Below are 27848 nucleotides of genomic sequence, written 5' to 3'. Positions count from 1 at the left end.
GTTCTTACGCTATGGCGTAACTCCCAACATGCATCGCGCGCCTATAAAATCTTACCTAACGACGTGCTTGCCGCCATTTCATTTATCTTGGAGTGGAAGTGGTTACGTTGTTTCACGGGTTTGTGCGGCAGATTACTTTTGTTTTCATACCTTGCATCTAGGTTTGCATTTGCAACGCATTCTGTTCTCTGCGTGTCCACCCGTTTACTGTTAGACTTCTAACTTTTCTAATTTAATACGGAAGACGAAAAAAACTACGTCAAGATGTCCGCAGAGGCACCAGTTGAAAGCGCCGAGACAACTAGCCCAAGGTAGGTGTTTTATATGTGCATCATGCTTTTCTGTCCATATCTTCGTTTGTTATATGTTCAGTGCGCATACTTAACTCATTTAATGAGGTTGAGTGGTGCTGAGAGCAAGCGCGTGGCCCATTTGGCTATATCATCCATTCGATTGTTCAATAAACTAAAGACTAGAATCAAATTGTCTTGTGCAACTACTCCATTCATTTCTGCAGGAGATCTGCAATGATGACAGTTAGTGTTGTTCAAAGCGTGTGTGTTTTTTCAACTTGTGGGTATTCGTTCATTAAATGAGTACAACGGCGTGTCGGCTTTTGAAGGCTGCTCGGCGATCTCTTTCTGAAAAGAGGCCTTAGAGGTGAGGATTTCTTTGTGTCGGTGGAGGATTAAGGGCCTCGTCTAACCAAGTAATTTGTAAGAGGGGCGATGGACCGAATGATAAACCCCAGACTGAATTGTCGCCGATATGACTGTTTGGTGAAAATTCCGTCGCGATTAATGCGTCGCCAGGTATGTTCTCAAAGTTTCTCGCGGGCGGTGTAAAGGCCTAAAGCGTGGCTCCAGAGCTGGTCCTCTTGTACTTGGGAACAACGGGAACAGGAATGGGCGGAGTATAAAGGATCTGTGCAAAACCTGAAGTAGTTATTGTTAACGTGTATATAGAAAAGACCGTACGAGTTTCAGATTATATTTTTAGCAGGAATGACCTCCGTTAATTTAAAATAAGGAAATGAAGGCTAGTATTTTAACTCGTTTATTTTTGAAGGCCTCAAGTTAAACAATCAAATAGAAGTGATCTTTAACTGGAAGTAAAATACGCCATAACTTGTAAATAGTGAAGTTTTTGTGGATCCCTGCTCAGGAATGTCCTTAATGTCAGCAAAAGAGCATGTAACTTAGCTAAAAGTTAATTTTTGTTTAGAACAGAAATCGACTGTAAGGTACTAAGATCAGGCATTTTTATAGGGAATGGGTGAAAAACATTTTGGGAGAATAGTGGTAAAGGGAAGGTATTTATTTCATATTAAGCCTTCATTAAGGGGTAGGAATAATATTGTTGATATATATATATATATATATATATATATAAAAATAACACAAAATCAAACTTGGGCCGTGTTGGTTTGAATAAACAGTATTGGCAAGCTATGTGGTGTTAGGAAAACAACACTAAATGGTGTTTTTGAAATAGGGTTCTACAAAAGCTAGTAAATCTGTCCTATTTACTGTCTTTTTTTTTTTTTTTAAATATTAAAGTTGAGAGTAGAAGTCTGTTTATAACATTTACTAATTATCTAAAATATGCATAAATGTATAATACATTCTAGAAGATTAAGTACAAGTAAAAAAGTTGGAACTTTCATCCAATATTTGGAAATAATGGATTGTTACTTGTATCCCAGTGTGACTCTGTCTGTGAAGCAGTAGTTTTGACTTTCATTATGAGTTTGTGTGTTCATAAGAATTATTAATGCTTTGAAATCACTTCAGGTGTATTTTTGCGTCTTTACATCCTGACTTTCTCCTACAAGATCACCATTGTATAATATACCATTCGATGATCTTGGTGTCTAGTGGTGCAAGCTGATGGTCTTTTAGTGTTCATCCTATTTTGGCTCCCTAAGCCTAAAAAACAATTTTAGGGTATTTTTATCCATATTTTGTGCAGGAAATGCATCCTTGTGTTAAGGAGTAAACCTGTTGGCGTCTTTAGCAAAAAAGATCAGAAGTGACTTGAAGCCGGGCATCAGCCGACCCCAGGGGTTACTCTTTCCACATGCCTATATTCTCAAACCCCAAGTTTTGTGAGTGTTATGCTATTGTGAGTTTGCTGATCCTGATTGTGGTATTTTTGACGTTTGGCAGTAGTCCCAGCACTCCCAAGAGCAAGTTAAAAATGACATGTCCAGCACAATGTCTCATTTCTTATGTACACACTGAATTAGTGCTGCTGACCCTAAAGTTTATTATAAAAGGTTATCAAAAATATGGAAAAAAATACAACTCAGTGATTACAGTAAGTTCACAGTACTGAAAGTATATTAAGTGATAAATTGTCATAGAGGATAAATAGGCTTATTAACAAGTATATAAATACTTGTCTGAAAGTCAGTTGAAAAGGAGTTAAAAGATGGAATATATGACCACAATAAATAACATTTGTGAATAATGTGGTATTTACCCATAAAAAAAATTACATTTATTAAGTAACTTAGAGTCACAGTTGGAACACTGCTGCCTTGCAGTTAGGAAACCAGAGTGTGTAATTTTGTGTAGATATTTATAATGATAAAAAGCAAACAGATATGAAATTTGAGAAAAAAATACATTTTATTTAAACAACCATCCAAGTTTTTGTATCATCTAAAAATAACACGGTGGCACAGTGGTAGCGCTGCTGCCTTGCAGTTAGGAGACCTGGGTTCGCTTCCCTGCATGGAGTTACGTATGTTCTCCCTGTGTCTGCATAGGTTTTCCCTCCACAGTCCAAAGCTATTCAGGTTAAATTGATTGGGTGCTAAATTGGCCCTAGTGTGTGTACTGTACATGCTTGTGTTCATTCTTTGATGGACTGGTACCCTGTCCAGTGATTCCTGCTTTGTGCCCCATGGTTTCCTGGATAGGCTGTAGGTCCCCCTCAACCATGCCCAGAATAAGTGTGTACTCAAATTTAATACAGTATGTAAAAGTATAATATGCATTAACATTTTCTGAGTTCTACAAAAGGATGTGCTACATTCTCGGGTGCACTTGTTGAGCTTAATTCGAAGTATAAAATATGCTGCTTTAGCATAAAGTATGGACGTTGCCCTTTCAATTCTGTATTTAACCTTGTAGCTTAATGGAGTGTTTTATGCTTCAAGTTGACTAAGTAAATCCAGTAAATCTGGATCTTTTTAAGCCAGGCTCTTTTTTTTTTTTTTTTGGTGCACAGTCTAGCCTTTAACTTGGGTGTTGGTTTGAACATAACACATAGTCCAAATGCTTTGGCATAACAAGCACACTTTACAATTCTTTTTTCCAGGTGGACACAAGTTTGATTTTTAGAGAAATACACAATGTAATCCCGAATAGTTTCCTCCGATTAATGATAGCTGTGTGTCTTGTGTTTATGCATTAATAAAGTAGTACAATACAATAGTTTATTTTTGTATAGCCTAAAATCAAATTAGAGGCAGGGCCTGTTAAAGCCCATTGCGGCACTTCCTGACAGCCCCCCAGCCTTGACTCTAAGAAGACAAGGAAAAACTCCCAAAAAAAAACCTTGTAGGGAAAAATGGAAGAAACCTTGGGAAAGGCAGTTCAAAGAGAGACCCCTTTCCAGGTAGGTTGGGTGTGCAGTGGGTGTCAAAAGAAGGGGGTCAATACAATACACAAATGTACACAATTGTGCCTTATTCAAAGGTAAAAATGTGGTTTTTCCCAAATTTGACATGCTTTTTCTTTATTCAAATTGCACTATATCTCGATTTTAATGCTCAAAGGTAGATACATTAAATGTTAATGGTGATTTAGTGACTGCGTTCTGTTCATATTCATCTTTCTTGATATGATCACTTGATTCTGGGTGAGTAATTTTTGTGTGTGAATAAAATGAATCTCTGACAAATTAATTGAACAGACTAAACAGCACTTAAGAGGTAAATTATCTGTGGGTAATGTCAAATTTACCTCTCTAAAATAAGAAATTCACTATTCCAAATTTGCTGTTTTTTGTTGGAATAACTGATTACTCCTATCTTAGATCGTAGAATGAATTTTGTCATTCCTGTGCATGCTTTGTCTGCACCATTGTGAAGTGTGCATATGTCCATAGTTCAATCATGATCCTAAAATAAAAAAAAAGTCCAAAAACATTTGAGTTAGGCTTTGGGCTACAATAAGAATGTGGAACAAGTTTTAAGACAACAAAACATGAACTTGAAGGTTTGCTGGAACAGATTCAAGAGCCCTTTTTAAATCAGGGTTCAGGTATTTGTTGAATATGAAAAATGACCCTTGTTTAAATGTTACAGTGTAATCCCACAAACTCCAATTTAGAATGTTGGATCCAATATTTTGTTTTTCCTTTTTTCTACAGTGAGGTGAATGGCAAACCTAATGAGAGTCGGAAAGAGAGGCCTCAGAAGCGAGGAGGTGGCAACACCCGTTTTGAGCCCTACTCAAATCCATCCAAAAGATACCGAGTTTTTGTCAGCAACATCCCTTTTGATGTCAAGTGGCAGTCTTTGAAAGATTTAATGAAGGAAAAAGGTAACGTTGGCATCTGTGAATTCTATGCCATCAACTCTTGGAGTATACCACTAGTTAAGTGTTTTGTACATTGAACATTTAGTTTCCATAGTTCTGGATTTGCAGTGTTATGTACTTGAGGTCCATCTTTTGATGCGATTAATCTGTTTTTGGTGCAGATGGAAGTGTTTAGAAGAGTGGTTGCTTTATTTCATGCAGTTTTACCGGTTAGAATGCAAGCTATTCCCATATTTGTGCCGATTTGTAAAATGTAATAGTTGGACTGTAGCAAAGTGTATTAATTGTCTGAAGTTTAAGTATTATAATTTGTTTTATTGTAGATACAAATTCCAACAGAAATTTGGAGATTTAAATATAACTTCCTACTTGTTAGTCTTCTGTTTTAGTCAGTTGAAAACAAGTTCATTTCAAAATGGTGGTCACATCTTTGAGTTAATTCAATTACATGCCTTCCTATAAGTTTATTTTCTAATGGATTAGTTTGACTGGGATTAGAATTGCAGCCATCTAGTCTGGAGCTCCTCCTTTAGTAAAATGGAATGTTCCACACTGTTAGCCTCAGCACCTCGTGGCACTTCCCAGTACTGTTTAGAGGATATGCCTTGGACACTAAAACAGTATACATATTGTAACATCATAGTTGTTGGCTCAGGGTGTCGATTTTATGGCACTTGACACTGATCAGCATTTCAGTTTTTTGAACTACTTTAGTTTGCATATGTTGCAGTTTAAGGTTTGTAATTGGTAATTTATTTGTAAGGCTTTTATACTTTTTGCATTACAACTACTCTTTGTAACAATGTCACAGTTTCTGTCTTGGAATACAATCTATTGTCTGGACCTTTAATGTAAAAGTATGAGTAAATACTTTAAGGCATTATGTTTGTGTTATTGTAATTCATATGAAGTTGTGTGTTTTAGTTACCAGAACAGAATTTGATTTATCTGTAATGATCTATATCCTGAGTGTTTCAGATTTAAAAATCGGGCATTCCTATAGTGAAAGGACATTAATCTATTGCAGTGGTTAATCTGTCAAATGCTAATTTGTATATAGGATGAGAACTAATGCATCAAATATGACTGTCCCTTATGTAGTGATGTCTGTATAGTTTTTTTAATGTTCTTGGCATATTCCATTTCGTGTTAAAGAATAATTTGGGCTTTTGGGCAGGCATGTTATGGTTGTTGTCTTTCTTTATAAAGCCTCATTTTGGGACCTCTAGGATTTTTACTTGCTCATTGGCGCAAAGGTGTATTCCGTGTGGTTCCAACTTGACACTTTCTGAGTGAATGGCTTCTGACCATTATGCATTATGGGTCTGTACCTAGTTCTGATCCAGTAATACCTTAAAAATCTGTTTCACTTTTGGTAAATGTTATCTGAACTAATTTTCTCCATATGGCTAATCTGTTGATTGGGTGGAAATTTTCAAGCTCAAACCTTGTTCATATACCAATGGCATAACTTTCTTTAACGTTTCAATATGATGTGCACTGATGTCTGGTTAAGACATGTTTATAGCTTCCTGACATAACTCATTTCAATTAAACTTGTTATTAATGGTAGCATCTAGGAGATGTATGGCAACTGCTGTATGTGTTTTTAAGCCACTTGTACGAACTAACTTTTGTAAGGAGGATTTTTGTGCTGTTTGCCTCTTTCTTTAGTAGGTTCCCTGGAGACATTTATGGATGCGATACTGGAATGCAAAGTTAATATTTTACTTTCTTGGCATTAAGATGGACTGACTTGACCTGCAGCAGTGTGCTGGTTAGAAAGTGTGCCATCAGTGGGGATCATGCTGGTCCTTCCTGGGATACAGAAGCGAGTTAACCCTGGAGCACCATTTGGGGATCAACAACACTCTTGATCGCAACTGATTTTGCAGCCCATCTTGATTTCATACCTGGAATTGTGAAGCTTTGGCAGTCATTTTAAAGATTTCCTTTATAAATAGTGGCTTATTTCATGCGGAGGAGTTTAGTTTATTGAAGGTATTTTGGCATCATTTCTTGGCTTTAGTGGATTAGTGTTCCACAGATAAGAATGCCCAAGAAAAGAGTGGCCAAATAACCACATAGTGTATTCTGCTTATCGTATGTTTTGTAAATGTGAAATGTTTCTTTGACCAATCTTGTTTCAGTAGTGACCAGGAGTGGTTTTTTCATCACTGGCACATGAACTGTGATCTGGCTGATTTATTTTTTTCAGCCTGAAGGCTCTATCTTGGCATTGTGGCAGAGTAGCTAAAGGTTCTGTGGTGTTAAAATTAAGCTTTCTTTTTTTTAGGTTACACCACATTTATTACAGTGCCTGACTGAAATCCCAATGCCATGCCATGAAGCCACATTGGCAAATTGTTAATTTTCTCTTGAAATGTTGTCTTTGGTGTAGGAGGAGTGGGTGGAGGTACAGGTCTACAAAGAAATATTGCTTCCTGCACTTGTCCGAAACTTGGTTCGGATAGCAGCTCCTAGTCTGGAGTTTTATGAAGTCATCTGTTGTGTGACTGCTTTTTTTTTAAAAGCTTGTTGTTCGGTATATCAGCGTTTCATTTCCTTGGCCCTTGAAGACCACTGACATGTTATCCTATTAATTTAAGGCCAGCTTTCAATAGTTTAGATTTTTTGGGGTTTGACAAAACGTGGTTCTGTGTATTTTCTCAAAAGAGCATCTTGATAATTAAGACCACTACTAATATTGCAGCAGTTTTCACTGAGCACCCAGTGATGACAAAAAACCATGCTGTAGTAAACTTCTGAATTGAGGCCTGTTAGAAGTTGACAGTCAGTGGCTTCCTAGGTCCAGAGTTGTGGAGTGCTGGTTTTATATATAGTAACAAACTTCTCTGTGACTCTTGAGGGTTTGCTTACTTTTGAGGAAGACAAAAGTCTGGGTATTTGCGTTTTGGGCCATTGTCACCTGTGTTATGGTAAATCACTTGGCAGTCAGACCTGGTGTGCAGTGTTTGAAGTGGCTTTTGTAGCACTTGCAGACAGTATCTTGGAATTGTGCAGGGTACCATGATTATCTGACACACATGGGCCCCACCTTAAGGCCACTGTCTAAGAAAGTGGTCCTTGCTCACAAATAGGTTGTGGATTTTCAAATGAATTGGCCTCCGTTGATGTATCAATTGTTCATTGGTGTAGATTTATACCAAGGGAGGTGACTTTTTGAACTCCTGGACATGTGCACCAATTCTTTGTACACCTGTACCACCAGTGTTGGTAGCTGAGGTATCGCAGAAGGCCCAGGCCTTATAAACTGAAGCGTGGTGCTCATCGCAAGGTTGTCGATGTCTTTTCTAAATCCCCATTGTTTTCTTGGCTTCTCTCCCTTGGTGTGTGTCGTCTGGAATCTGATTTGTAGTGGGTGAGGTAACATACGTGGAGCACTTAATGGACGCAGAAGGCAAGTCGAGGGTAAGTGAAAGATGGACGTTTTATGTTCGTAAGTTTGAGCTTTTTCTTTTCTTTTTAATTTATGGGTTCTATGGCTTTGTAGTTTGAGGCACATCATACACAGCTATAAAACTTAAGGTTTTGTGCCTTGTCTCATTAAGTTTACACGCTTGCGTGTGGTAAATGAGGGGTGCTGTAGAGGCACGAGATCAATGTTCTCCAGTTTTTGGGGTAAGACCCCCGGGTAAAGTCCCAATTGAACATTCATATTCTATACTGGTCCTTAATTGTATATTGACTTGCAAGTGATCTCCAACATAGGTGGTGTTAAGTTGTTGTATTGAGTCTGGATTTTTATATTTAATTAAGATACTCCTAATGTCCACCTGTTAAGATAGTCCTTATTGCTTTTTGCCTTTTTGGTTTGTATGAAGGTATTAGTGATTATGGATTTTTATGTTAAATCCATTTGTGCATGTCTGAGATGGTGGTTGGACCAGTTGGGGGATTGTAATGGTTGATACAGTGGAAGAAGCAGTTAATTGTTTAGTTCTGTAGTAATTGGCAGTCAACTGATTGAAATTGCATGTTTCTAGGCTGCAGGAGGAGGTTGTAAAAATATGAAAGGAGGTGAAATTTCCAAAGGTTTATGCATATCTTTTGGTGCTGGTTTTAAGCAATGTTTTAATAATTTGTCTAATTTTTTGTGTTTTGTTTTATTTTATATCTCCTCCCTTGGCCACCTTCCTCTGATTCCAGGGCTGTGCGTAAGTAATTTTTGACTATTGGTGTCTAAATATAATGTATATTAAGCCTTGACCTCTGCTGACCAAAATGACCCTTTACAGGGTGGTTGAGTTCAGAACTGAGGAGCTCATGAAAAAGGCAGTGGAGACAGTACACAAGTACAACATGAACGGCCGTCCTCTTAAAGTGAGAGAGGTAAGACTCCGGACAGTGGATTATTAAAGTTTAGAGCAAACGGTAATTTTGAAGTATTCACTTTGTTTTCCCTACTTTTCAGGATCCTGATGGGGAGCTTGCACGCCGGGCAGCTCAGAGAGCTGGAGGAGGCCAATCTGGAGGGATGGGTATGGGTCCTAATATGGCACCACTGACTAATATTCCTCCTAGTCTTCAAAACAATCCAAACATCCCCAGTGAGATTATTCATGCGCTACAGGCTGGGAGACTTGGTAGTACCATTTTTGTTGCCAATGTAAGTCTTTCTTGACTTGTGCTTATATTTCTGAAAGTTTTATTTCTGCAGGATGTATACAGATCATCAACTAAGGCTTGTTTTAAAGCTGGATTTTTCTCATTTTTTAAGCTTGTAGACCCTTTTTTTAATGTTCAGAGTAGGTGCATCTGCTTTTGCATTTAAGCAAATATTGTTTAATTCTACATTTTTTTCTGTTTTCTGGATAGTGAACAGCCAAAATAGAAAGGTCAATTCATTAAAGTGGTTACTGGTGAAATTGATGATAAAATTAAACATGCCTAATCATTTTTGAGGACTTTCAAATTTTACCAACATACATGATGCAGTCTAGATCAAAGGGTTTGTCTTGGAGGAACAGAATCATAGTCTGTAGCATTTGATAGGTCCCCAAAGGTAAATGTTGACATTTTTTCCCTGTTGGTTGGTTGTTAAATATTTGCATAGGATTTTCTGCAATCTTGCTTCTGAGTGACTTTTGGTTGGAATCTTAAGAGCCTTTTTAGCAGAATATTCTATTCCTTTTTTCAATCATTGTGTTAAGTTTCTTTACAAGTAAGCTACAGGAGCCCATAGTCCTAATATACTAAAGATGGAAAAAGTAAAATCACTTCATCATTGCATGATATGACACTTGCATTCAGAAACTGGAGGAGCAATAACAAGGCAGTACCCTATAGTAACAGTTCTGAGTCGGTTTATTTGAAGTGGGCATTGTGCATAAAGCATAGTTTGTCAGATTTAGACTCTTAATTGCTCTTGTTCACATTCTGTAGTAAATGAGATTTAATGTGCAAGGAAAGCACTGGGCTTGATTAGGGTGAATGTTAGTCAGGTACGTGCACCAAGTACACTTCCTCTATTTTTAAGAATACAAAACTGATACAGCATAACTCTTGAGTACACCTTGGTATGATTTACCTGTGTAAGTAGCATTAACATGTTTGTTGCTTTGTGTTCTGCAGCTTGACTACAAAGTTGGTTGGAAAAAGCTGAAAGAAGTCTTTGCCATGGCTGGAAATGTGGTACGAGCAGATATCTTGGAAGACAAGGATGGGAAGAGCAGAGGAATGGGCACAGTCACATTTGAGCAGTCACTTGAAGCTGTTCAGGCAATTTGTATCCTTTTGGTGTCAAATGACCTGGTGGTCTAAAGCTGTTGGTTTAATGTGTAATTGTATTTGGGTTGTTTAAATTGTACATTAAAGTAAATGCCTAAATTGTGCTAGATACTCACAGCCACAGTTAATACTCTAAACCCACAAAGATGTACATATTTACCATAAGGGAATTTAAAAAAGAATCCAATGAAAGGATGAAGTTACGTTTTGTAGCAACACATTAAGAACCTGGATCATTCTGCAGAGTGAAAAACAAAACTAAGCATATTGACTAATGTAGAAAATTGATAATGTCCATTTAGTACAGTAGCAGGTGTTAACTGAGAATTGGATGGTGGGATGTGTAGACAGTGGGGTTAACATGGTGCAATTTTTAGTAAGTGACATTGATACATTTAATAGAGCAGCTTGCATTTATTTTGTGGTCTGGTTTATTTTGCTATTGCTGTTATTGATTTATTATGTGAAAGTAACCTTTTCTTAAAGGTTTTGTTTGCAATCAGCCATTTTCGTAAGGTAGAACAGTATTGGTGTGGTGGTGTTTTATTTGAGGTTGTGTTTTTGTTTTAGGGAAAAGGATAACTTACTTTGAAACTAGCTGTTAAAGTTAAGATAGCAACAATGTTGTATTTCCAAGTATTTTGTTACCATGAATTGGCATGTCAATAATAACTTGCAGCCTCTTCGTGTGTTCATTATTTGCCTTAATCATTATAGCCATGTTTAATGGACAACAGCTATTCAACAGACCTATGCATGTCAAGATGGTAAGTGTTGCTTTGCTCAAAGTATCTTGCAGGGCTTGCAAATATAGTATTTCTTGATGCTCATTTATGTCTTTACAGGATGAAAAAGCAGTGGCTAAATCAGACTTCACCTCTCAGGACAGATCATCACTACCTCGTAAGTGTTTGGCAATATGTTGTGGCTCAGCTATTAAGGTGCTATTTATCTGAGTAATCCTCCTCTAATTTCTTTGTAGATGGACTTGGTGGTATTGGAATGGGTTTGGGACCTGGTGGACAACCTATTGATGCAAATCAACTCAGAGCGGGATCAAGTGGTATGGGCAATGCTATGGGTCCTGGAAGTGGAGGCAAGTCTACTAATCTGGAATTTATACAGGGGTGGGCAATAGTAGGTTTACAGTTGTATGGAAAAGGACATGCAGGTTATGATTATTAAGATAGCTTTATTAACTCAATACCTTTATGAAGGAGATAAATACAAATACAATTAAGTAATAAAGAATAAACATTTTCACATACTCTTATAACTGTAAACCTGCTTTTTGCCCACCCCTGTATATTTCGATGCTTGTCTGCCCTGTCTGAAGTCATTCAGGGTTCTTTGGGGATTGAATGCACGTTTGAATACAAGTACCTTTTACTTTTGCAGGCATTGATGGAATGAACTATGGTGGCATGGGACGGTTGGGAGGTATGTTGTGTGTTTTTAAATCTGTTGCATCTGAGCACAGTTAATTTTAGTAGTAGTTTTGTATATTACCTGGTAATGGAAACTTTCTGGATGTTTTTAAATTCATAGGCATGGACAGCTCCTTTGGAGGTGTCATGGGTGGAATGGATCGCTTTGGTCCAACAGGAATGGGACGGATGAATGGTAAGAATATTTTTTTAATCCCTGGTTGTGTGTGTGGTGGTTTTTTTTATATATATATATATATATATATATATATATATATATATATATATATATATTGTAAAGGACCGAGAGACAGTAGCAAGGGTTGGGGTTTTCCGCCCCGTATATTGTACAGACACAAAAAACAGGTCAAAATCATAAACAAACAGTTCATATCGCGCGACGCCGACTCCTGGCGCGCGCCATTTTATTGGGGAGGAGCCGGAAGTGGAGGAATGTCGGGAAGGACCGCAAGGGAGGATGGGAAGGATGACGCCAGGGCAAGATGGCGGAGGAAGGGCGGAAGTATCGCACTGCGGTCATCCATGCCTATGGTGCAGGAGGTCTTTTTCCTATGAGGAAGCAGAGGGAGAAAGTTAATACCCCACCATTCCCTGGCGGCAGTGGTTTCCCAGGTGCTGTCGAATCAATCCGCTGCCTCCTACTCAAGCGCGACACGATCCCCCTTAGCCCAGGACCGCCAGGTCGGGCGGACCTAACCGAGAGGTCGTGAATACGAGAGAGGGCATCGGCATTGGCCTGAAGGGTGCCCGCCGATAAGTGACAGTGAACTTATACGGCTGTAAGTCCAGGAACCACCTGGTGACCCGCGGATTCGACTCTTTGTGCAGGGACATCCACTGAAGTGCAGCGTGATCAGTCACCAGAGCGAACTCGCACCCAGCAGGTAGTACGGAGGTGGGTCACTGCCCACTTAATGGCCAAGGCCTCCCTCTCCACTGCCGCACGGGTCTCCCGGTCCATCAGTTTCCGCTAAGGTACATCACAGGGTGCTCGACACCATCGACGCTTTGGCTCAGCACGGCACCCAGGCCTGTGTCCGAAGCGTCGGTCTGGAGAATAAACGGGAGCCCAAAATCGGGCGTCCGTAACACAGGTGCCGGCGTTAGGGCCTTCTTTAGGTCACTGAACGCGTGTTCTGCTTTGTCGGTCCACACCACGATAGGGAGCCCTTTTGTCAGGTCAGTCAAGGGTGCTGCTCTTCGAGAAACGGGAACAAACCGGCGGTAGTAACCCGCAAGCCCCAAGAAAGCCTGCACCTGTTTCTTGGTACTCGGACGGGGCCATTCTAAGATGTCTTTCACTTTGGAGCTCTGTGGCCGCACCTGTCCTTGTCCCACGAGGTAGCCTAAATATTTGGCCTCCTTTAATCCAAAAAAACACTTCCGGGGGTTTATGCGGAGGCCGGCTTTAGCCAGTGTTCGGAGGACAGCTGCGACCTGCAGTAGATGCTCCTCCCAGGTGCCGGAATAGATGACAACGCCATCCAGGTAGGCGGCGCTATAGGACTGGTGGGCTTCAGCACTCTATCTACCAGACGTTGGAAGGTCGCCGGGCCCGTGCAGCCCAAATGGGAGGACCTTGTACTGCCAGTGCCCGCTAGGGGTGCTAAAGGCCGTTTTCTCCTTTGCGGATGCCGTTAAAGGAATTTGCCAATACCCTTTGTCATGTCAAGGGTAGTCAGATATCGAGCCGCACTCCAGCCGCCAAGGAGGTCGCCAATGCGGGCATGGGGTAGGCATCGAACTTGGAGATCTGATTCAGACGCCTAAAGTCATTACAGAACCTCCAGGAGCCGCCTGGCTTGGAGACGAGGACAATAGGGCTGGACCAGGGACTATGGCTCTCTTCAATTATGTCCATGTCCAACATACGCTTCACCTCCAGTTCGACCTCTGCGCTGCTTTGCCTCCGGAGTCGGTAGGGCCTCTCCGGACGATTACCCCGGCTCCGTGACTATATCGTGCTCAATCAGCGGTCCGGCGGGTGACTCGCTCACTACCTCGGGATGGCTCGGAGTGTTTGGGCTAACTCCTGCCGCTGCTTGGGGTCAGCTCTTCGCCGAGGTTAAGGGCAGTTGTGCTTGCGAAAGGGAGAGTGACCTACGGAGCTGGGAGCTCCTCTCTATCTCTCCAGGGCTTTAACAGGTTGACATGATAGATCCTCTCACTCGGTCGACGATTGGGCTGTTTTACCAAATAGTCGACGAGTCCCTTTCTCTCCTTAACCTCGTAAGGCCCTTGCCAGTGAGCGAGCAGCTTCGAGTGGGAGGTCGGGACGAGCACCATAACTCGGTCCCCCGGGCGGAACTCCCTGAGGACGGAGTTGCGGTTGTAACACCGGCCTGCGCTGCTTGCGCACGAGTCACGTGCTCTTTTAGGAGGGGCCTGATCTTTGTGAGTCGGTCGCGCGAGTTGCGCTCGTACTCAAAATATTAGAGGAGGGAAGAGCCTCGCCTCCCAGCCTTCTTTAGGATGTCGAGGATTCCCCGGGGTTGTCGCCCGTATAGTAATTCAAAAGGGGAGAAGCCCGTAGAGGCCTGGGGTACCTCCCGGTAGGCAAAAGCACGGCGGGAGGAGCTGGTCCCAGTTCCTGCCGTCCGCGCTGACTACCTTGCGGAGCATCTGCTTAAGCGTCTGATTAAATCGTTCACCAACCCGCCAGTTTGCGGGTGATAGACTGACGCTTTCAGGTGCTTTATCTGCAGTAATTTGGCCACCTCCTTGAACGTATCCGAAGTGAAGGGCGTACCCTGGTCCGTGAGGACCTCCTTGGGTATGCCCACGCGTGAAAACAAGTTAACCAGTTCCGTGCGATGCTTTTAGTATTAGCGGGCGCAGGGGAACCGCCTCTGGGTACCGGGTGGCATAGTCCACCATGACTAGGATATACTTGTGGCCACGGGTTGAGGGCTCCAGGGTCCCACCAAATCGACCCCTATCCTTTCAAAGGGGATGTCCACGAGGGGAATAGGGACTAGAGGAGCACGGTCCCTCCTAGGAATCTGGCGGGTCTGGCACTCGGACAGGATTGACAGAACCGCCGGACCTCCTCATTGATCCCAGGCCAGTAAAAGCGGGCTTAATCCTCTCCAGTGTTTTTCGCCCCGAGGTGGCCTAGGAGGTGAGCATGTGCCAACTCGCATATCTCCCGCCGGAAGGTACGCTGAATTAGCAACAACTTCCGCACCTCGCCTCATGGGTAGCCACCGGTACAACAGATCATTTCAAGGACAAAGAAGGGTTCCCGCGTGTGGATCCGTCCGCTGTCGAGCTGTTAGGCAGAACAATCGCTCCGGCAAAGCGCAGGGAGTCATCATTCCACTGCTCCCTCTTAAAGGAGGCGGCGTGGACCGAAATTGATGGTCCAGGCGCGAGAGGGTCTTGGGGCCTGGGCCGGGAGAGTTCCTGGCTAGTCCCTTCTCCGGCGGAATCTTCGGGTCAAGGTCCGTAGCCACGAAAGGTCCCCGAGACACCAGCGCCCATAGGGCCTGCCCTTGTGCACGGCGTGGAGGCCGCGGGAGGGGTGCCTTTTCCCCTCATGACAAGATCCAACGAGGCCCCGGGAGCGGCGAATGGCTTACCGCTGATTCTTTTAGACCAGTCTTGTCCCAGGATCACTGGGAAGGGGGGGTCAGGTAACACAGCGACCGCCATTTGGATTGGTTCCCCCTTCCAGGTAAGATAGCAGTGAGCGGAACGATATGACCTAGTCCCCCCATGTACACAGGTAACCAACAAATGCTGCTTTAACCACTGTTGCGGTAAGACGAAACGGCGAGCAACAATGGTAATGTTGCTGCGGAATCAAACAAAGCCACCACGGCGTGCCCATTTAGCAACACCACTCCCGTGTTCGGACTCGCCAAGGGATGCGGCGGGGTACAATACCTCTCCGTTGATGTCCAGCTGCAGTCCATAGGCTCCGGGGCGATGTGATGGGGGCAGTTTGGCAGCAGGTGGCCGGTCTCGCCACACTTGAAACAGCGCGGCGGACCCGGCCTCTCTTTGGCTCTGGCTGGCGCTTCTGCAGCGCCGAGGGGTCTCGGGGTGGCCGCCCGTCCCTGCCGGTTCCCGCGAGCAGGCTTTTCTGACCCCCCAAGTCGGAGGACCGCCAACTGACGCTCCAGGACGCCGAGGAGGCCCGACATGTTTGATAGGCGTGCCCCGACCTGCTGGGCGAGGGAACTGGGCATTGCATTGACCAGGCCTTCACAGGCCACCCGCTCGACGACTTTCCGCCCGGGGGCTCTCTGGCCGTAGCCAGCGCCCATCTTGCCCCAGAACTTCGAACGCCTGGGCGCGAAGCGGCTTTTCGGGTCAAAGACCCAGTTCCGCCATTCGCGCCTGCTGGCCGGGCTAATGCCGTAGCGGGCCAATATTTCGGGCTTGAGGAGGTCGTAATTAGCGCCTCCTCCTCAGGGAGGTCATAATAGGCCCGCAGCTGGTCCCTTTAGGTATGGCGCCAAGATGGACGCCCACTGACCGCTGCCACTCGCTCCGGTGGCCGCCTCTCAAACATGCCCAGGTAGGCATCGGCGTCCTCGAAGGGCCCATCGGTACCATAGGAGAGGCGGCTGCCTGGGCGGGTCTGGTCTCGCCCGTTGGGCTTCCACTAACCTGGCCCGTGGCCTCCAGCTCCCGGTTGGTAGCGGCTTGCGCTTGCTGCAGGGCCTGGAGCTGGGCGCTCATTCCCTGCAGCACGGTGTTCAGGTCCTGTCCCTCCGTCATTCCGGGATTTCTGTATCCTGCCGCTACGCCACTTGTAAAGGACCGAGAGAGACAGTAGCAAGGGTTGGGGTTTTTCCGGCCCCGTATATTGTACAGACACAAAAAACAGGTCAAAATCATAAACAAACAGTTCATAATGCGCGCCGACTCCTGGCGTCGCGCCATTTTATTGGGGAGGAGCCGGAAGTGGAGGAATGTCGGGAAGGACCGCAAGGGAGGATGGGAAGGATGACGCCAGGGCAAGATGGCGGAGGAAGGGCGGAAGTATCGCACTGCGGTCATCCATGCCTATGGTGCAGGACGGTCTTTTTCCTATGAGGAAGCAGAGGGAGAAAGTTAATACCCCACCATTCCCTGGCGGCGAGTGGTTTCCCAGGTGCTGTCGAATCAATCCATGCCTCCTACTCAGCGTGCGTGACATATATATATATATATATATATATATATATATATATATATATATATATATATATATATATATATATATATATATATATATATATATATATATATATATTTTTTTTATATATATATTAATCTTATTTGCTTTTAGAGATGGAACGTGGACTAGGTGGAGGCTTTGATCAGAACTTTGGCAGAGGTGATGTTGGCATGTCAAGAGGCTTTGGCGATTCATTTGATAGAGGTATAGGTTAGTAAGTTTTACTTTTTTTCTGGACTTTTTTTATTTTTTTTTTTTTTTTTTTTTCCTTTTTGTAATCAGTTGCTTTCCAGTACCTAACAGTTCGGAATTATTATTTTGTTTTTTGTTTTTTTGGGACCTTGCTAACACAAATATCTGTGTTTTAATTCCATAGGTAGCTCAATGAGTATGGAGCGGATGGGATCTAGTATGGACAGGATGAGCTCAGGAATGGATAGGATGCAAGGACTAGACAGAGTTGGAATGGGAATTGATCGAATGGACCGTGTTGCTGATCTTGATAGATTAGGCTCTGGTTATGACCGGTTGAGCTCTGGGATGGATCGAATGGGGCCTGGGATCGATCGGCTTGGTTCTGGCCTGGATCGTATGAGCTCTAGCATGGACCGTCTTGGCCCAGTTGGATATGATCGTTTAGGCCCTTCTGGCATGGAGCGAATGGGGTCTGGAATGGATTATATGTCTCCGATGGGCATGGATCGGATGGGGTCTGGAATGGATCGAATGGGTGGCAGCTTCGACCGAGTTGGTGGCATGGGAATGGACCGCTACCCAGCAACAGGATTGGACCACATGTCCTCGGTGGGAGCAGGATCTGGATTTGATAGGTCTGCTGAAATGGATCGTGGTGGCTTTGGTGCTGGCGTAGCAGCATCTGGTGCTGGAGCAAACCCCCGAAAGGGATGCCAGATTTTTGTCAGAAATGTAAGTACACATACCTTTTGACACATGAATCCTCTACAACATTCAGATGGTTTTTTTAACGCTGCGTATACCTTCTTTCAGCTGCTCCCGTCAGGGGTCGCCACAGCGGGTGATCACCTTCCATATCTTTCTGTCCTCTGCATCTTGTTCTGTTATCTCCATCACCTGCTTGTCCTCTCTCACCACATACATAAACCTTCTCTTAGGCCTTCCTCTCTTACCCTTGCCTGGCAGCTCTATCCTTAGCATCCTTCTCCCAATATACCCAGCATCTCTCCTCTGCACATGTCCAAACCAGCGCAATCTCGCCTCTCTGACTTCGTCTCCCAACTGTCCAACTTGAGCTGACCCTCTAATGTCCTCATTTCTAATCCTGTCCAGCCTCGTCACACCCAGTGTAAATCTTAGCATCTTTAACTCTGCCATCTCCTGCTCTGTCTCCTGATTTCTGGTCAGTGCCACCGTCTCCAACCCATATAACATAGCTGGTCTCACTACCGTCCTGTAGACCTTCCCTTTCACTCTTGCCGATACCCGTCTGTCACAAATTACTCCTGACACTCTTCTCTGTCCATTCCACCCTGTCTGCACTCTTTCACCTCTCTTCCACATTCCCCATTACTCTGTACTGCTGATCCCAAGTATTAAAACTCCTCCATCTTCACCAACTCTACTCCCTGCATCCCTCACCATTCCACTGACCTCCCTCTCATTCACACACATGTATTCTGTTGTGGTGGTCCTACTGACCTTCATTCCTCTCCTCTGTAGAGCAGATCTCCACCTCTCTAGTGTCTCCTCAACCTGCTCCCTACTCTCGCTACAGATTATATTGTCATCAGCAAATATTATAGTCCATGGGGACTCCTGTCTAATCTCATCTGTCAACCTGTCCATCACCATTGCAAATAAGGGCTCAAAGACGATCCCTGATGTAATCCTACCTCCACCATGAAAGCATCCATCGCTCCTACCGCAGACCTCGCCACTGTCACACTTCCCTCTTGCATATCCTGTACAACTCTTACGTACTTCTCTGCCACTCCCGACTTCCTCATACAATACCACTGCTCCTCTCTAGGCACCCTGTCATATGCTTTCTCCAGGTCCACAAAGACACAATGCAACTCCTTCTGGCTTTCTCTGTACTTCATCAACATCCTCAGAGCAATCATTGCATCTGTGGTGCTCTTTCTTGGCATGAAACCATCCTGCTGCTCACTAATCACTTTCCTTCTTAACCTAGCTGCAACTACTCTTTCCCATAACTTCATGCTGTGGCTCATCAATTTTATTCCCCTGTAGTTACTGCAGTCCTGCACATCCCCCTTATTCTTAAATATCGGTACCAGTACACTTCTTCTCCACTCCTCAGACATCCTCTCATTTTCGAAGATTCCATTAAATAATCTGGTTAAACTCCATTGTCATCTCTTCTAAACACTTCCATGCTTCCATATGTATGTCATATGGACCAGCGGCTTTTACATTCTTCATCCTCTCCATAGCTGTCCTTACTTTCTCCTTGCTAATCCGTTGCACTTTCTGATTCACTATTTCTGCATCCTCCAACTTCTTCTCTCTCTTGTTGTTTTCATTCATAAGCCTCTCAAAGTACTCTTTCCATCTGCTCAACACACTCTCTTCGCTTGTGAATGTTTCTATCTCTATTCTTTATCATCCTAACTTGCTGCACATCTTTCCCAGCTCGGTCCCTCTGTCTAGCCCACAGGTCTCCTTAGTGTCCAACCTCTCAAACAACCCATCATGTGCCTTTTCTTTAGCCTTTGTCACCTCTCCCTTCACCTTGCGCCTTATCTCCTTGTACTCTTGTCTACTTTCTGCATCTCTCTGACTATCCCACTTCTTCTTTGCCATCCTCTTCCTCTGTATACTCTCCTGTATTTCCTTTTCCTCCTTCCTCTGTCCAGATGTCACGCCAAGCACCCTTCATGCTGTCACCCTTACTACATCTGCTGTAGTTTCCCAGCTGTCTTGTGACTCTTCACTGCCAACCTTGCAGTTTTCCTTTTTCAACTTCCACCATTTGATCCTGGCTCTGCCCTCATTCTCTTCTTGATCTCCGTCATCGTACAGACCACCATCCTATGCACTTACCTACACTTTCCCCTGCCACCACTTTGCGGTCTCCAGTCTCCTTCAGATCAACTCTTCTGCATCGGATATAATCTACCTGTATGCATCTTCCTCCACTCTTGTGCGTCACCCTATGCTCCTCCCTCTTAAAATACGTATTCACCACAGCCATGTCCATCCTTTTGGCAAAATTCACTATCCTCTGACCACCTTCATTCCTCTCCTTGACACCATACCTACCCATCACCTCCTCGTCTCCACTGTTCCCCTCACCAATTTGCCCATTGAAATCCGCTCCAATCACCATTTTCTGTCCCTTGGGTACACTGTTCATCACTTCGTCCAACTCACTCCAAAAATCTTCTCTCACCCATTGCACACCTAACTTGCGGTGCATATGCACTAACAACATTCATCACACCTTCAATTTCCAGCTTCATAATCATTACTCTGCCTGACACTCTTTTCACCTCCAGAACACTCTTGACATATTGTTCCTTCAGAATAACTCCTACCCCATTTCTCCTCCCATCCACACCATGATAGAACAATTTGAATCCACCTCCGATCCACCTGGCCTTATTCCCCTTTAATTTAGTGTCTTGCAAGCACAATATATTTTGCCTTGCTTCCTTCCATCATATCTGCTAACTCTCCCCTTACCAGTCATACTGCCAACATTCAAAGTTCCTACCCTAAGTTCCGCTGTCTGTACTTTCCTCTTGCCTCCGGACATGTCTCCTCTTCTTGTTCTTGTGCCTCTGCTGCTTCTTTTCCCAGCACCCTGTTGCCTAACAGAACTGGTGGTGGTCGTTGTTGACTCGGGTCTCGACTGATCCGGTATGGAAATTTGTATTGTGGTAAGCTAAACGTTACACCAGATGCCCTTCTTGACTTTACCCTCCCCATTTATCCAGGCTTGGGACCGGCACGAACAAACACACTGGTTTGTGCATCCCCTGTGGCTGTGTTTTTAACGCTGTGTAAACCAAATAGCTATTATGCAATAATTGCATTGATGCCTGCTAGTGTAGTCTCCCCAATCAATGGAGACTTAAATAAGCATTTGCTGCCTAGTAATAATTTAGCTGCTTTGGACATATTGTATGTAGGACCTGGAGAAACTTCTGAGTTGATAATACCGAGAGAACGGTTTTGTTCACACTTTGGGTCAACTGGCAACTTCTCGGGTCATTTAATATTCATTCATAAGAATGAAATTGGGACTAATTAAGAAATAGTCAAACTCTGACAAGCAGTGCGAAGGATAAATTTAGACAGTTGTACAGCCTAGAGGGTGTGCATGCAGATAGTAGATTTTTACTGTTCCTTAAAACTGCATAAACATTGACTTATTAGATTAAAAAGCGCACACTGTTCACTCCAGCTTTGCTGTTTATTGAGCTGTGGAAAGTGTCTACTGGAGCTGCAGCCTCTTTGCTGACTGGGCTCTGGTTTTATCCTTGGCTTGAATGGAAAGTTCTTCATTCATCCATTTTACAGCGTTTTCTCAGATTAAGGTAGGACTTGTACCCCTTCCAAGACTCTGCTGTTATCGGTTTATGATGGCTTTGGCCATTGTGATTTGTAGTTAGCCTGCCTGCCTTCTCACAAACGCAGAATTTTTTTTTTTTTTGGCTTTCAGATGGCTGAGACAATTTTGCTTATACGATTATATTAAGTTTCATTTTGAAAGGTTTAGTGTTCAAGAGTTAAACTAAATACATGGAACCTCAGTTTGCGAACATAATTCATTCCAGAAACGTGCGCGCAATAAAAAGCACTCGTATATCAAAGCGAATTTCCCTGCAAGAAAAAATGGAAACTCAGATTTGTTCTACAACCCAAAACTATTCATATAAATAACACAAAATAAAGTAAAAATACATAAAATAAATTAACCTGCACTTCACCTTTGAAAAGAATCATGGCTGGTGTGAGCGAGTTTCTAAACTCTTTTGGGATTCCACCCAGTGGGACGACAGGCCGAAGCAACTGCAGGTGTGTAGCAGTTCACCATAAAAGCGAATCTGAAAAGATCGCAGACATGCTAGAAGTGCCTGCTGTTGATGGGTAATACAGGAACATTATAAGTGCGCTGGGCACAGTATTACTTGGCCCTGACCCTGCCTAACTACTGTGTCTGTGTATAAGAGTGGCAGATCCCGCTACAATAAACAACCGTGCTGTTCCTCTTTCTAGCTGAATAAAGCTGGTGTCACTAAAGTACTGAGACTCGGCTTCGTGTTTTGGGGGGTGCAAGACAGGGACTTGCACGTTACAACACACACACGGTCACCATGCTATAGTAAACAGTATACGCTCATACGGATGTTGACTATATGAGTGAGGCACTCAGACGGAGAATGGGAGACGATTACCCACAATCCCGCAGCGAGAAAGAACCATCGGCTCAGTTGTGATCACGTGGCACTTGGCAGACAAAGCGTATACGTACTACTCTTATTGCAAAACATCGCTTGTTTATCAAGTCAAAATTTATTAAAAAATTTTAGGTCATCTTGCGAAACACTCGCAAATCAAGTTGCTTGCAGTCCAAGGTTCCACTGTATATGCAAGTTTGATTATAGTACAATACAAAGGAGTCATGAAAGTAAAAGCAGCTTCAGTGTATTTCTTATACCTTTTCTGAAGTCTAGCTTCTTAAATTGTGTATCCTGCAGTATGTTCTCTACATGCTGGAACTGAATTTCACTCGTTGAGTAAATTTGACTTAAAGATGCAATAAAAAAAACCCACAAGTACAAATGTACTTGACAGGCTCCCTGTGCTTAAATGCACTATACAAAATGGTAGTTTAGTGTATGTGCAGAGATGGCTGTAGATTTAAACAAGTCTCTCATACATGGTTGTGGTGACTGTGGATCCAAGATGTGTAAAATATTCAGAAAATAAGGTATTTGCAGAGCTCTTCCTGGACCTTCTTTTAAAAACTGGCAAAGTGCAACACACTTCAGTTTAATTTAGATGGGTCTACTCTGTAGCTAACGTTTTTTCATACTCTTCTTCCTTTTAGTTGCCATTTGACTTCACTTGGAAAATGCTGAAAGACACTTTTAACTCATGCGGTAAGTTTGCATATGGTTTCTGATCATAGACTTGGGTGCTTAGACACCAGTATTGTCTGATACTGTCAAGTGTGTGTATTGTTTATATTCCTGAAAGCTAACTTTCACTTTCTGTTCAGCTCATTTGAAATCTCCTCTCTTTTTCTGTCTTTCCTTAGGTCATGTACAGTATGCAGACATCAAAATGGAGAATGGCAAGTCAAAGGGCTGTGGGGTTGTTCGTTTTGAGAATCCTGAAACTGCAGAGAGAGCCTGCAGACTCATGAATGGAACCAAGTTATCTGGCCGTGAAATTGATGTTCGAATTGACAGAAATGCATAAAATGTTCTAATATTGTCCAGTTCTATCCACTGTTTCAGATTTGAACTATGTTGGATTCCCTCCTCATCCATGAATTGTTTTTAATGACCAAACTTTGAGTTAAATTTTTATTTCTACCATCTTTTAAATGGAAAATGTTTACTAGTGTTTTTTGTCAAGTGGTGAGTTAAAGAATTTCAGTTTTGTCAATGTTGCGTGGTGGCTTTTTTGAAGGTGAAAATTCAACTTTTTGTATTTAGCAGACTAGATACTGTACCCTTTTGAACTTGAATGGCTGTCCTTGCCTTCATGGTCTTAGGAATTTTTAGTCTCTTTGCATAAAAATATTTACCAGATGAACTCCTCTATATTGGGTGCATTTATTAAAGATACCTGATCTGGATCACATGCTGTCTACTTCGTCTGCTTTTTGCACTCTCTCTCCCAACCCCCAATTAGAATATTTGTGTTAGACTCCTCGTACATGGAAAAAGATGTGCTGGTTTATAAACCCATTTATGCAAAATGGCCACTATTAAACAAGGGCATACGTTACACAGGTACTGTGCTAGAGCTCAGTGACCAATTTATTGGGCTCTAGTATAGTTGGCATTTTGGTGAAGCAGCTTTATGGGTTGAGAACTTTGAGCCAGTCCAGTCAGTCGGATGCTGTAACTTTGTCTTATGTTTTACTCATGTTTTAGTGTGTTCTCATTAACCTGTTGGTTTGCTCCTGATGAACTGTTCATTGATGAACATAATTTGAAAAGGTTTATGTACTGTTTGATATGGGTCTAACATGGCAAAGCCATTTTTACTGTCCTGTAACTTTTGAAGGTTTCTGAATGGGCAGAAATAGTACATTTAATTCCATTTGTTTAATAAACTGTGGACTTTTACACAAGATGTTTCATATACTGTGGGTTGTTATAGCCTGTAGTGTTTGCCCACAGCAATGGTATTCTTATCCTGAGTTTAAACAGACTACCCTGTAAAAGTTGTTGCCACATACCTGCTCTACTCATCCTCTTGGCTTATTGGTAAGTATGGCGTTATTTCAGTGCCACTATTCTGAGCGCACGTAAAAAAAGATTGCAAGTGTTGCATTTTGAAGAGAAATTTATTTTGAGCGTACAACAGCTGAATTTGAGTGAACAAAATTCATTGCTGCGTGCAAAAATGTATTTCAGTGTTTGCGCTTATCCATATACACACACACAATAGCACCCCCTCTGCTCAGTTTTTCATTTGCTTTGCTTGCTACAATGTGTTGCTAGCTCACAACATTCTCTGCTGCGGCTCAACTCTCTGTACACGTTATAAGTGTGCCACAAAACCAACCAATCACAGACTTGGTTTCAAAAATTCTGATTGGCTCTTACGGTCTCCAATCAGCTCGCTAGGTGCTGCATTCCGGAAACAGTCCGAAAATGTAGCTAAATCAACTAAACTCAATTAAACCCCCAATTTGCGGATAATATCTTTAATTATTTTATTTTAAAATTGCAAAATGCAACACTTGCACTTGCAATCTTTTTTTACGTGCGCTCAATATTTTTTACGTGTGCTCAGAATAGTGGCACTGAAATAACGCCATAGGTAAGCCTGTTTGTAATCACTTGTTTGAGAAATCTATAGGAAAGGCCAGACCGAATGGCGCGGTTGGTCCCTTTTACAGGAGAGTTCGAATGATCTGATTTGCATTTCACCTAGATATATTGCAAATTGACAAAGTTGAAACTTGAGGCTTTAGTTCTCTTGAAAACTGCAGTTAAATTTGTAGTTTAACTCTTGTGAAGTGTGCCTCACTTATACAAGAGGCAACACTATTTACTCAGGTTACACTGTTCTGGCTTGCTCTTGGTGCTTTTCAGGTGGTGTCACTGCCCCATATTTGAGCTTTCGTATAGTTTATATTATGGGAATGTGGAATCATGACTACTTGTCCTCATTTTGCCATATTCAAAATGCCCAATGGTGCTGAGGTTTTGCACTGTGGCACATTTCATTCTCCAACTCAAGTATTCAACGTAAAGGCTTACAAATGCAGAGATCACTGCACTTGCAAGTAGGGATGTCACCAAACATACTTTTTCACTGTACCTGATGCCCATTAATAACTTTACCAATTTTTTTAAGTTAACTTGGTTGTTCAAATTTACATGGTTTTTCTGTAATAAAATGTATAAATAGTAGCAGCAAATTTAAAATAGCAAGGAATTGAGTAATTACCCATCTTAAGTACAATTTATAAATCTCAAATTACAATGCAAGCTTTAAATTTATTGTGTGATAGGTATTTTCCCGGTGTAGCAAGTGGTGGGGGAATTGGGTATTGAGAGGTTTTCAGCATAGTATTAAGGAATCGTATCATGGACAGTCTGAATTACTGTTTGCATATTCTAATTTCACTCTGACATTTCCCACTTGTAACTGAAATACTGCTTAAAATCAGTACCAAAAATAAATTCAAGTAATACCTGTACTGTTAGATTTGTAAATACCAAAATTATCTTCTCTCTTAATCTGAAAGTCTAAAAGGAAGGGTTTATGGACAAACCAAAGTTTGTTATTGAAAGAATTGTTTGCACCACTAGCTGGCAAATTAATAAAAAGTAATATTTAATGGATGACCAAACTGGTACAAATGTCAGACTCCTGCTGTTGACATTGTTCAGGTCTGTTCCATTATTCAACAACTCTTGTGAAAGCAGTCTTTGTTTTTGCCATTTAAATTATATTATGGCTGATTTGTTTAGTCCTTAGCCCACTTGCAAATCCAGAATTAGAAAATTTACTGGATTACCATTTTGTGTTCAATTGTAACTGAGAGACTTCATTACATTCACTAATGTATTCAAATATATGTAGGTGTATGTTTGTGACATGTTGGGGACTATACTAATGAACATTTGTAAATGTGTGTTTAGTATGCTGTTCTCTCCATGCTATAATTGTGGGTCTCTGCAATTTGTTAATGCAATATGTATTGTGTTCCAAGTATTAAAACATTACATTTTAATTTGATATTGGCAAGTAGCAGGTTATTTCATTAGCAGTGCAGAAAAGCCAAATAGCAGCTTAGTTTAAAACTTGCCTTGCTTTTTACATGTTGCAGTCCCATGTGTGGCTCCGACATTGCTTAGACAGTAAATGGATGATCAGATGAATAATTGGAGAATGAATTTGACAAAAAAAACTGCTGTTCATTTATCAGGACATTTTAGGATGTGGTAGTAAAAAGTGATTAATCACGTCTTCGGTTATAAAGTGCATCTAACGTCATGTTTTCAAAGTACACACATATCCACTGAGCTAATTTCATAATGGTGGTTTTTTACTTTTTTTTTGACAGCAAGGAGGAGTTTGGCAGTCATGCACAGAAATTTCCAGGCATGACTTCAGTTTTTCTTTGGGATGTCTTAATGTTAATGTGGTTCTGTAGCATAAGCCATTTTCACATGTTGCTTTTACTCTATTTTTATAACTTGTAGTGTCTTATTTGTATTTTAAGAAGAGGGAGGAACATAGGGTTACGTACAAGAGTGGAGGAAGATGCACACAGGTAGATTACATCATATGCAGAAGAGTCGATCTGAAGGAGATTGAAGACTGCAAAGTGGTGGCAGGGGAAAGTGTGGATAAGCAGCATAGGATGGTGGTCTGCAGGATGACATTGGAGATCAAGAAGAGGAAGAGAGTGAGGGCAAAGCCAAAGATCAAATCGTGGAAGTTGAAAAAGGAAGACTGCAAGGTTGAGTTTAGGGAGGAGGTGAGACAAGCACTGGGTGGCAGTGAAGAATTACCAGACAGCTGGGAAACTACAGCAGATGTAGTAAGGGAGTGACAGCAGGAAGGGTGCTTGGCGTGACATCTGGACAGGAAAGAGGAAAAGGAAACCTGGTGGTGGAATGAGGAAATACAGGAGAGTATACAGAGGAAGAGGATGGCAAAGTAGTGCGATGGTCAGAGATGCAGAAAATAGACGAGTACAAGGAGACAAGGTGAAGAGAGAGGCAGCGAAGGCTAAAGAAAAGGCATATGATGAGTTGTCCGAGAGGTTGGATACTAAAGAGGGAGAAAAAGACCAGTGGGCTAGACAGAGCTAGGAAAGACAAGCAGGTGGTTAGGGTAATAAAGGATAAAGATGGAAACATACTCAGAAGCGAGGAGAGTGTTGAGCAGATGGACAGAGTACTTTTTGAGAGGCTGATGAAGAAAACGAGAGAGAGAAGAGGTTGGATGATGTGGAGATAGTGAATCAGGAAGTGCAACAGATTATCAAGGAGGAAGTGAGGACAGCAATGAAGAGGATGAAGAATGGAAAGGCCGTTGGTCCAGATAACATACCTGTGGAAGCATGGAGGTGTTTAGGAGAGATGGCAGTGGACTTTTTAACCTGATTGTTTAATGGAGTCGTGGAAAGTGAGAGGATGCCTGAGGAGTGGAGAAGTGTACTGGTGCCAATATTTAAGAATAAGGGATGTGCAGGACTGCAGTAACTTCATGCTG

At 42.4% G+C, this 27848-nt stretch overlaps 1 protein-coding gene across 2 annotated transcripts; it reads left to right on the top strand.

Annotated features, from left to right (window-relative positions):
* The first annotated feature begins 64 nt into the window (after positions 1–64).
* On the top strand, positions 65–23744 carry hnrnpm (heterogeneous nuclear ribonucleoprotein M). 2 transcript variants are annotated; one of them, XM_039766988.1, is made up of 16 exons: positions 65–311; positions 4384–4556; positions 7933–7985; positions 8724–8731; positions 8813–8906; positions 8989–9183; positions 10149–10302; positions 11022–11071; positions 11150–11207; positions 11287–11400; positions 11703–11744; positions 11853–11927; positions 17034–17132; positions 17299–17849; positions 22984–23035; positions 23194–23744. In XM_039766988.1, the coding sequence occupies exons 1-16, from the start codon at positions 265–267 to the stop codon at positions 23355–23357; spliced, it is 1929 nt and encodes a 642-aa protein (XP_039622922.1). In that variant the 5' UTR covers positions 65–264; the 3' UTR covers positions 23358–23744. The 2 variants fall into 2 exon arrangements, with proteins under 2 accessions (XP_039622922.1, XP_039622923.1); XM_039766989.1 differs by lacking the exons at positions 65–311; positions 7933–7985 and having other exon boundaries at positions 4456–4556.
* Positions 23745–27848: the final 4104 nt, after the last annotated feature.

The sequence above is a fragment of the Polypterus senegalus genome, chromosome 10 (genome assembly GCF_016835505.1).
Source record: "Polypterus senegalus isolate Bchr_013 chromosome 10, ASM1683550v1, whole genome shotgun sequence".
NCBI classification, from domain to species: Eukaryota; Metazoa; Chordata; class Cladistia; order Polypteriformes; family Polypteridae; genus Polypterus; species Polypterus senegalus.
This window is presented reverse-complemented; position numbering and strand designations above follow the sequence as displayed.